Source organism: Poecilia reticulata, linkage group LG19 (assembly GCF_000633615.1).
Source record: "Poecilia reticulata strain Guanapo linkage group LG19, Guppy_female_1.0+MT, whole genome shotgun sequence".
Lineage (NCBI taxonomy): Eukaryota > Metazoa > Chordata > Actinopteri > Cyprinodontiformes > Poeciliidae > Poecilia > Poecilia reticulata.
The window spans coordinates 6,201,279-6,212,758 of NC_024349.1; the positions used below are offsets into that span (position 1 = coordinate 6,201,279).

The following is an 11,480-nucleotide window of genomic DNA, read 5'->3' on the forward strand; positions in this document are numbered from 1 at the left end:
TTCATTCAATTACCAACATAGATCAATAACCTCCTCTTTTGAAAATACACCCATTTCAATATGTAAAGGAAATGTGCAGCTTGAAGACCTTTTAAAACATTTTTAAGATTCTCTCAACTCTCCCAAGATCATCCAGAAGATTTTTTCCCCCCAACCTGATAGATTATACCATGACTGAAAATCTATCTTTAATTCGAGAGCTCCGTCTTTACACAGCGCCTCTGGTGCCTTGGAGATAAACACCAAAAAGATCCGACACCACACTTCAAAACAACAACTACTTAGCATTTTCAAAGCCAGTGCTGCAAATGTTGGCACAGATTAGATTATTACATAAAATATCAATAAATAATAACAGGAATTATATTGAAAGGCATGAATTTATATAATTCTAAACTGGTACAAATGAGATAAACCAAAGGTCTAAAGAATATTTAGGCTTTTATTTTAGAATAAAAATATAACAAAATGTACAGTTTAAAAAGCAGCATATTGACTCAATACATAAAGGGAATGTGGTCACGACAGATAATTCAGCAAGTAAAATACCTTCAGTTTCACTGTAAACGTGTTTGTGTAACAGAGGCAGCATTTAATTGAAGTTTTATTCAATAAACGGGTCAAAGGGTGCATATTTATCCTTTCAAAGTCAGAATTTGCATATTATTAGTGTTAAAAACCACTTTCAAAAACTAAAACTGGAGCTTCAGAGGAGTTCTCAAAACCAGCGACCCATTTCAGAGTTTAGCTCTAGCTTCCAAGAGCCACTCGCTGAAACATTTCTCCATAGCCTTCCTGCTCGACCAGCTGCCAACGTTCACAGTGGGGATGATCTTCAGAGGCTTGAGCCACTGGACGAAACGCTTCAGCTCCAGGAAGCTGCTGTGTTCACTGTATGGGATTCCTGTCACAGAAATGGGAACATCTGTTATCCTCAGGGTTTATTTTGATATCCATTTTTTACTACCCCTTCTGTAAACAGAGGAACAATTACATCCGAGGTAAAAATCTGACATGAAGCCAGATGTTATGAAATATGACAATAAATAGAGAAGACGGCAAAATCTTGAGGCACCACATGCTTGAGTTATTTCGGTGGAAAATCCCATAAAAGGCTCTCTTTGTCCTCTAAAATAAAAAAACGACACTGCCTCTTCGCTGATCTTGCCTTCAACCATCTTACAAGTTAACATGAGGTCTTCTCTGACGAGATGCAGCCAAAATTGAGCCCAGAGAAGAAGCAGAGAGGAAGAGGAGGAAAATTAGCATCTGTCAGAGTGACACAGAAACAGAAGTGGAAGGAGTGAAAAGCTAAAATTGGTGGCAAAAGCATCCAGCTGGTGGTTGTAGGTTACATGGCAGATGGTTCTGATGTTGATGGATCTTTCCAGAACTTCAGAGATAAAACTGTAAGGAAAGCTGGATTTATGTACTAATGAAAATCAAGTCACAACTAATTTCACCGCTGGGGTTTCGAGCGAGACGGCACTCCAGCTGTGCTGAAAATGGATGAAGATGCAGCCTGATTATGATGAAGTCTCGTTTGGTTTTATCCCCCGTAGAGGGCGCTGTAGGCCAAATCAAAGCAATTCACTCAGTCTCATTTTTGTTTGAACACAGCACAAGTTTTCTGTCAGGATTTGGAGCATGAAGAACAATAGTCTGATGTTTTACCCTGCTCTCTCTGAATTAAAACAAACATTTCCATAACATCTAAACCTGAATCTGTTTGGTTAAGCATTTCTACTAACCGTAAAGGGAGATGTTGCCGCTGATATGTGGCTGGATGTCTTCCACAGACTCCACCTGCTCGCTGAAGGTCCAGCCGGTGGGCTTGAAGGCTACCAGTCGATCATACTGTGCTGAAAAGCGTGCCAGGTGATCCTGCAGCTTCTGCAGAGACGGAGACATAAACAAAACAAAAAAAAGTGCATTAGAATGTCTTAAAATTTAAAGCTGAGGATGCAGCATTATTGTAAACATCAACTCTGCCTTAAAGCAGACACTTTAAAACCCAACAGTCGTTGGCTTTTCTGCAACCAGTCGTGTGAAAACTCCAGGGCTGCAAATTTAAATCTCACTAGAAACAATGTTTTGCAGAAATATTGGTCATTTTGCTCATCACAACCTTTAATACGAAGGTTAATGTTTAGGCTACGACCAGCATGGAAATGAAAACGATATAAAAACCAAGCCCTGCTGCACCCACTTTGAAGGAGAGCTGCATCATGGGAAGCACGTGAACCTGGGCTGCCTTCCAGTCGGTGGTTATGCGCTCCTTGATTTGCTGAGACTCCAGGCAGCACATGGTGTTGTATTTGTCTCTGGAGAGACACACTTTTGACCCCAAGACCTCTGCCAGCGCTGCAAATAAATCACAACGTTGGCTGTGTAAGCACCAGATTTTACCTTTGCAGAAACGCACTGCAAAAGGAACGTGGAGCAGGCTTAGCAAAAGTGTTCAAACCTCTTGAACACTCTTGAATGTTATACAACCAGAAACTTTAGCATTTTAATGGCCGCCTGCTCTTGTAACTGCTACAAATACAAGGAATGAACTGAGTTGGGTCTTACTTTCTTTAATGCTCAGTGAAAGATTAAGATCTTGTTCTTCATGACGTCTTTAACTCTAATCATTACAAACCAGCTGCGTTTTTATTATGGGTTAAATTAAACACACATTCAAGGATATCTGAGTAAAAAGAAGCTGAATGCAAAAGCATGCCACACTTTTTAGATTTCCTTCCTCCTAATTATTACGCAGCTTTTTGTGTTTGTCACATAAAATCCTAATGAAGCAGCAAAATGTTTCTCCCCAAGTTATTGTCGCACGTTATGAACGTGTAAAATACAAATGGGTAATTTTTAATGCTCACGTTATTCTAGAGCTGAAACAGCTAATATAATTATGATTACTCAATTGTTGAAATAATTGTCAATTAATAATTAACTGGAGTTTACAGACAAAATAAAAATGCAATTAAACAGTAATTTGGCAAAAGCTGTACAAACCGATACATTTGCATTTAATATATATATATGTAAACGTATATAAAAAAGTTTCATCTTCAACTGGTTCAAATTCAGTAAAAAGCTAAATCTATTACAAAACTAATACATTGAAAGGTTCTTTTGTAAAGGAGTGGAAATTATTACTTTTTATCTTTTAATGCATTTCTAATACTGTGTATAAAGCCAGGCTTTAATGGTTGAACAACCATTTTTAACCAATTAATCAAATATTTGATAAATAATTGTTAGCCGTCACATTGCGTTATATCATATAAGCAGTTATGGTAATAAAAGAGGTATAGTTTAATAAAAAGACTCATCATGCAGAGCTTTGACATTTTTTGATTTAAGATTCCAGTGAATTTCTATAGAAAGCAGCTGCAGCCCATTTTCTACATGTCAGCAGAGGACAGCACATATTTATTACTTTCTTCACAAACAGACAATTCCCGAAATCCTGTGTCTCTGCAGTCGCGTTTCAATATAGATTTAATAACAGGTGACATTTTAGCAGGATAAAGCGAATCAAGGCTGTGCAGGAAAAAAAATAAAGAAAAACCCTGTTTGGTTTAGATATGGTTGCACTGCGTGTTCATATGTTCACACCGACAGCAAGGCGTTTATTAATTTAAGAGGGAAATTTAAAGTAATAGTCTAATTTATATTCAGGAGTCGTGTCGGTTTATTCCTCCTTCAGGTTTATGGTCGTATTGCAGATATAGATCATATAAATTGTTAAAGAAGATCCCAGTCTACGTACCTAAGAAGACCTTTTCTTTCCCCACAGAGTACGAGCCGCACACCACCAGCGTTCGCGGGTGCAGAGTCACCAACTCAAAGGCCCGGCTGGCTGCAAAGCTGATCACTTCCTGCTGCCTGGGAAACGTGTACTCAGGGCTGCAGTAGCTACAACGACAAGCAGCCATTGAAACCTGCTCAAAGTAACAGAAATCCACAGAGTACGTTCAGATACTGACGTCGTGTCCAGGTAGAGAGTCTGAACGCGGCAGCGGAGCAGCTCGGGGTACGTTTCCATGGAGGGGTCGGCCCTGAAGTCACCGGTGTGGAGAACCGTCTGTCCATCGGGCAAGAAGAACAGCAGCATTGCAGCTCCTGGACAACTGAAGGAACAAAGACGGAAAGCTCAAAGTTCAGCAGGTTGAAGTCGATTTTACGTAACGTTCAGTGAGTTCACCACTGATATTTCTACAATGTTTGGACGGATGAATAGATTACAAACCAGATGGATGAAGGGAGGAGTGGGTGGACAGAAACATGGAAGAATAGACAGATGGATGGATTTGTGTCTTAAGAAGAAACTAATATTTGGAAAATGTGGATTGATCACAATTGTCATCATTGGAATTTTAAAGACCAATAAATATTTTTCTGATCGTGTTTTGTTCACTTTTCTGTGCTGTAAAATTCAAGCCGAGTTTTCAAACTTCACCAGCTCCACACTTTGGAGAGAACACAAGTGAACTAGTCTAAACTGGACTTATTGATTTTTTTTTGTATAARCTGTTGGTTAACCACGCTATAACCAAGAAAGTTGAGTGGAAGGAAAAAGTATGCCGGTGCAAGAGTTTTGGTCTATATAAACTGCTCCATGCCCTGAAGTTTAAATTCACAATAATATCAATTACTGTTATTAATGTAAAAATGTTTTTAAATGCGGCTGCACAGTGGCGCAGTTGGTAGAGCTGTTGCCTTGCAGCAAGAAGGTTCTGGGTTCAATTCCCAGCCTGGGGTCTTTCTGCATGGAGTTTGCATGTTCTCCCTGTGCATGGTGGGTTTTCTCCGGGTACTCCGGTTTCCTCCCACAATCCAAAAACATGACTGTCAGGTTAATTGGTCTGTCTAAAATTGCCCCTCGGTGTGAGTGTGTGTGTGCATGGTTGTCTGTCTCTGTGTTGCCCTGCGACAGACTGGCGACCTGTCCAGGGTGACCCCGCCTTTCGCCCGGAACGTTAGCTGGAGATGGTCACCAGCAACCCTCCCGACCCCACTGAGGGACAAGGGTGAAAGAAAATGGATGGATGGAGGGTTTTTAAATGCCTAATTTAATAACAAAAAAAAAGATCACGCAATTTCAATAAAGCTGTTTAACATATAAACAATAAGCCAACCTTTATCTCATTTACGCAGATCAATAAGAAATTGTTTCAATGTAATGAATATTTATTCCCAATCTAATTTCTTAAAAAAAATAAAATAAAATGTTTTCTGGTATTTAACAAAGAAATAATTTTGATAGTTCCAACTTTCCTAAAACAAGAAAATCTTAGTGTAATTTAACGTCAAATGGTGAGGAAAAAAAAAAAAAAAGTGCATCTATTTATGAGGGTTATAAAAATACCTGGCACTTTATTACAAAAATGAAGGACTTTAAACAGAAACCAAGCGCTTTCCAAACCTTGAAAACACCCAATTGAAATTCAAGCGTTTTCCAGGGTTCCAATCTCCCGTACGGACCCTATAAAACCCAGCGGGTTCTGCCCGTTGACTCACTGGTTGGCGTCCAGGAGGACAACCCTGACTCCCTCCACGGTGACCTCGGCGTTCATGGGCAGGATGTGGACGAACTGCTCCGCCACCCGAAGCTTGCTCTTCACCAGGTTCCCCGTGATCTGACAGGAAGCAGTCAAATCTGTCGGTTACCTTGGCAACCAGACAAGAACGTGATCTTGTTCTGGCCAAACTTAAAATTACTGATAAAAAAAATATGTGTTTTACGAAAGGACTCAGATTAGGAGGTACAAACATTTTGCATTCAGGATTAAAAAAATAAATAAATATGTATTTGTCTGTAAAAATCTTTTCCCCAAAACTCAATTAAGCTGCATATTTGTAGCTTCACCTGGTTCAAATTCACAAAAGGAAAATTATTGCATTTTTAAACAACTTCTTAATTTCTCATTTAAAAAAGAATCTCAGTATTTATGTTCCTCTTAATGCCTTTTGAATACTGTGTAAAAAAAACTTAATTGATTAAATGAAAAAAAAAATAAATCAGCAAATGGGGCAAATTTTTTTACCCAATTAATCAGAATAAAATCGATTAAAAAAAAAGAAATAATTGCTATTTGCAGTACCGTTGACTTTAATATGGGCTTTCATTAAATATTACATGACAGACTCAGTAATTCGTATTCTCTCTTTTTATGCTTCAAAACATATATCACACGTAAACTGTAACAAAATATAGTCAGAGGTCCAGAAAAATTAAACAGTGCGGTTTTTCTGCACGACCGAGATAAAAATAATAATAATTACAGGTTTTTAAAATGTAACAGTTTTTCACTGCTGCGACTACAAGCGGATTTTTCATTACTCTGAGCGACTGCAGACAAAGACAGGATCAAGCGAATCGTATTCTCTGCCCAAACAAGTGAAGATGAATCAAAAACGACACGTTATTTTAACCGTCTTCTGTCCCAGGAGAGCATTAAAGCCTCGTGCAGACGAATATCCAACAGCTTGAAATGAGTGACATGACATCATGACTCACTGCTGAACAGCCACAGATACATTTAACCACTAGAAAAACAAATGTAGGCACCAGGAGGGGTAAACAGGAGGAGCTGCTGGTGTGTCGCAGCTGGACTTACTCTGTTACAGTAGATTGGAAACGTGGAGGTTCTGGTCAGCCCGCCGTAATGGTCCGAGTGGAAGTGTGTCAGGAAGTACGAGGTTATGCCCTCGATCTCGCCGTAATGGAACGCGTCGACCACAAACTTCGTACCTGGGAACATTTTAGGGAAATTTTACGTCACAAACCACATATTTTTTTATTTTTCCTCCCTCAATTGAGACATTATATACAGTTATATTAGTTTATCCCTAAAAGGTTTATTTCCATAACTCAATTCATTACACAGAGTGTAATACATAGCTCTGGAAAAGGATCAGTTTCTCTGATTTTACTCTGTATGTTTGAGTAAAATGAATACTGTTCTTTTATTCTATAAACTACTGACAACTACTGTGTCCAAAATTCCAAGCAAAGATTCTGTATTTATTTGCAGAAAATGAGAAATGGTCAAAATCAGACCTCAAATAATGCAAAGAAAACCAGTTCATATTCATTCAGAAACTACAATATTAATGTTTTAACTCAGGAATCAATATTTGGTGGAATAACCAGGAGGTTTATCATGGAGTTCAGTGCAGTGGACTCTTAGTTTATTCCATAGCTGTATATATTATATAATGAAGCATTGATTCAGGGCATGGAGCAGTTGCACATAAACCAAAATTCAAATGGGCTTTGCATCACAATTCCCCAACTTTTTCCTTCCACTCAACTTTCCACTGATCAGACATAGCAATGTGGTTAAAAAAAAAAAAAAAAATCCAGTTTCATCCATTTTATTAAGTAGAAATATGTTTCACCTCTGGACCACTAAAATAACATATTTATTTAATTAGCCCTTTACAATAACGAGTAAAAGTGCGTTAAAGTGAGTGATAAGAAAATATATAAAACAAGAAATAGCAGAATAAAGTAAAAAGATAAGAATGTAACTCTACTGAAATCTTATCTTTTATCATTAAGTTTTTTTTGTTTCACATCATTTAATAATCTGAAAAGCTGAACTTTAAGTCAGTATCAACTGTAAGTCACAAAAATACCTTCAAGATACATTTAAAATACATCACCGTGAAACTGTAATTCATCTATATTGTCTTTTTTTTTTAACTGAAATAAATAATTTAATGACATTCTAACTTTGTTTGCTTACTGACCTGGAATCTTCTTATAAAACGGACAACGTGGCAGCTGCACTTCTCCGTCAGCATTTACTCTGTTCCACCTTCGTCCCCATCCTCTGTTCCCTCCTCTGCCTGCGTCACCTGGAGCGCCAACCGAGCCATTTCCGATCGCCGCTGCCGGTGCCACCTCTGCCTCCGGGTCAGCTTTTCTTTTCTTTTGTCTGTGCCGTCCCGGGTTCTTACCAGACGCTGGAACAGAGGACGCCTCCAGGTTGTTTTGTAAACTTCCACTCTCCGTCTCCTTGAGCGGTTTGAGACCAAAAAACACCCCGATGTCAGTCTGCTTCAGTCCAGAACCCTGGACTACCTTGCTTTGGGCTTTCTGAGGCAGCATGTTTTGATCATTTGACCCAAACGAATCCTGTGATGAAGATACTTGAGCAGAGTTAAGTTTCTGACTTCTGTGACCCTCTGAGCAAATAGTTTCTCTTAGTCGCTCTAAAACGGCCCTCTGTGGAGACTGAAAGCTGCTGCCGCTGATTTCCCTCCTAGATACCTGAGGAGTTTCTGCAGCCTGCTGATTAGTAGGTGCTAATGAAGAAACTGGATCCAGCTGAGACGAGGAGGAAGAGGAGGGATCATCAAACGCAGCACCTTCATCACAGTTCTTGTCTAAGAATTCAGCCAGGATTTCATCTTCACTTGAGAAGCTGTCGTTGAACAGAATCACTGAGTGTTCATTACCAGAGCTCTCGTTAAGAAAAAGAGACTTTCTGCAGTTAATTTCAGTCTCTGCAGGGAGCTCAGACAGCGGAGAGTAGGAGATCCCATCGTCATCATCATCTTTGAGAGACGTCTGCGTCTCTGTTGAAACTTCACAAGCTTCATCTGATAGAATCTCCTTGACAGGAGTGGATGAAATCTCACCAACTGGCTTCTGAGCTTTATTATTGTTATTATTATTCCCCAACCAGCCTTTCTTTTTCTTAAAGTCGTCAGGCCCAGGAGAACGCAGCAACAGAAGGCTGTTTCTAGGTTTCGTCGGAGGTGTTGGAGTGTGATTCAGACTGGAAAAGGAAGGAGGAAAGGAAGTCGTCCCCTGAGAGCGAGCTAATGGAAAGCTGAGCGCCTCATTGTTCTGAATTTTTTGGAGATTTGCTTCTCCGCTGGTCTCTGTTTGCCAGGACAGACTGGGGGCTGCGGCGTTGCTGTTTGCACGGGTTTCAGCGAGAAGCGTGTGGTTGAACTTCTTGTAGTGGTTCGGAATGGTGGAGGAGCACTGGAGGCCATCTGGACATTCTGGAAAGAGGAAACCAAAATCAATCAAACTTAGGTTATTTTATCGATTGTGGTTAAATTACATTCAATCTAGTGTTGTGCCATTAAATCAACAAGATGGATATCTCACTTTTTATATCCCACACAACAAATCTGAGCTAAGGATGCACGATATTATCGGCGCGGTATCGGCCGATATTAACTGCAAAATTTAATATCGGTCATTCCATCAAAACAACTCACCAATATAAATGCCGTTGTTTTTATATGACTAACCAGATGCCTGCAGCACAGCACAATGTCAAATTTGCACTGCTTGAGTGTTGTCATTGTCTTAGAGAGCAAATATCATGAATAAATTTGACAATAAACAAAAGTGTTACATCATTTTCAGCCTCCTTTTTAGCATTTAGTACCTGGCTAAATTGACTCATGTTTAACTGGAGTAGAGAAAACAATATAGTTTCAGTAAGTAGATGCAGCTAAAAAATATTGGTATCGGTTATCGGCCAAATGAATTTTAGAATGTCAGCATATTGGATATCGACCAAAAATCTAATATTGTGCTTCCCTAATCTGAGCTGACACTGAAAGGAAACCAGACCCACCACTATTTTCCTTTGTTATCGGGGTCAGCGCACTAGATCAATAAATGATGTTAACAAAAAACAATAATTCAAAGCTTTTTCTATATGGCGTAAATAATATAGTTTCAATCAAAAATCACCTATTTTTAATTAAATACTTTAAATAATTTCTCAAAACTTTTCAGAAACAGAATTTGCAAGAGATTGTAAACTCTAAATGTGACTTGATGACAAATTTATTTAAGTAGGCTTTAAAAGGAAACCTGTGAAATGTAATCTCCCAAAGGGCATTCTGCTGATTGCATCGAGTCATTGACTTTGCAGCATTTTCTCAACCTGAGCAAGCACTTAAGTGTTTGATAAGAGACAATAAAGTAGCTCAGAAAGGCAAACACAATAAATCAGACAGGTCAAAGTCATCTGTCCAACACAATTACATCAGTTGGGGAATAAAAACTAATTATCAGACAAGATTTTGTTTGTTTAAAGGGCCACTGGAGGTTTTCTGCAACATTTTTACCTGAGGTTTTCCAAGGTTACTCTGCAACACACAAAATTGCATCTAACTACAGCATCCGATTACATTTCTTTACAATAACAACTTTCCAAAGAAATAATACAATGATGTTGAAATACAAGGTTTCCCTCAGAAAACTTGTAAAGCCTGGTGGTTGGGCGGTAAGGCAATCATTCCTCCAACAACCTGCTGTGTTTTTGAGTTAAAAAATGTTTAAAGTTGACAAGAAATCTGAAAATATCACTTGATAATTACATTGTACTAAAAGATTGGAAGATTAATACCTGAAGACCAACGATAAAATCTTAAAAAATGCAAACATAAAAAAACCCCATAAATAAGCAATGCTAATTTCTTATTACAAGCCTGGCGGGCCAACAGGCTTATAATACACAGGGGAAACCCTGAAATATTATATTGCAGCAGTAATTCCCCATTTGGAGATTAATAAATTAAATTAATTATACAATGACTACAGCCGGTTTAGTGTCACATGTACAGTTTACTGCAAAAGTATGTATAACTTTTGAACCTTTTTTACTTTTTGTCACAACACAAACACCAACAAGTTGTGAAGGGTGAAGTTTGTGGTTGTAAAGTGGCAAAATGTGAAGAAGTTAAATGAACTTTGCAGGACACAGAAACTACATGGTGGATATTTACCTTTGCATTTGTCCCTGGGGTTGTCGAGGCATTCAGCAACATGCCATCTCTGAGACTGTACAACCAGAATGTGGAAAGGCATCTGACACATGGGACAGAAGTCTTCAGACATCTGCCTCTCGGTTGCATTGCTGTCACTTTGGATTACCTCTGTGGCAGAACACTTGACGGGTAATTCATTTGATAGTAAAAGTTTGCTTTCAACAGCCTCCCCAACAGCAGAGGAGTCTCCACTTTCAGATGTTTTGGCTGTTGTACTCTTCTCTTTTGACCTGAGAGAGGGAGAGCTGTTCTTCTTTGACGTTTTCTTGGCAGTACATTTTTTAGAAACGCACAGTGATTTATTGCTCTTTCTCTTCTTCTCCAGGGGTTTATATTCCCAAATGTCATTTTCGGAGTCATCCTTCTGTGACATTTGGAGCAGCAGCGAACTTGGCTTAAAAGTGTCACCTCAAAACACAGGTTATTACACAAGAACTAACAACGTTTGGTAACATTCCCCTTCAGAAGCAAAAGTGACACCAAACCTGTATGTATTGGATATTTTCCGTGTAGATATGCCGTGTAGACATTTCACTAACCGAATAACTGACTTCATAGAATATTAATCACGCTTTCGAAAAATATTTTCACATATTTTGTTCATGTTCTGCTGTATGTAACTGTTAGCTACCCTTACCTTACCGCCACAACACAACGATGAACTA

General features: G+C 38.8%; 1 protein-coding gene across 1 annotated transcript; it reads right to left on the reverse strand.

Moving 5' to 3' along the window:
* Nucleotides 1-424: 424 nt before the first annotated feature.
* Nucleotides 425-11,457, reverse strand: dclre1a (DNA cross-link repair 1A (PSO2 homolog, S. cerevisiae)). The gene is made up of 9 exons (XM_008436683.2): nt 10,774-11,457; nt 7,762-9,027; nt 6,624-6,757; nt 5,524-5,642; nt 3,990-4,133; nt 3,773-3,918; nt 2,210-2,364; nt 1,752-1,893; nt 425-904 (listed from the first exon to the last, which is right to left on the reverse strand). Exons 1-9 carry the CDS (start codon nt 11,186-11,188, stop codon nt 738-740), a joined length of 2,688 nt encoding a protein of 895 aa, XP_008434905.1. The 5' UTR covers nt 11,189-11,457; the 3' UTR covers nt 425-737.
* Nucleotides 11,458-11,480: the final 23 nt, after the last annotated feature.

Bases quoted from the DNA above. Each gene is read 5' to 3' on its own strand.
- dclre1a (XM_008436683.2), bottom strand. From the start codon at position 11,188: ATGTCACAGAAGGATGACTCCGAAAATGACATTTGGGAATATAAACCC. The intron at 2,365-3,772 runs GTACGTAGACTG...ATTTATTTGCAG, and splicing joins GAAAGAAAAGGTCTTCTTAG to CGCTGGCAGAGGTCTTGGGG. The intron at 905-1,751 runs GTTAGTAGAAAT...TTTCTGTGACAG, and splicing joins CGGCAACATCTCCCTTTACG to GAATCCCATACAGTGAACAC.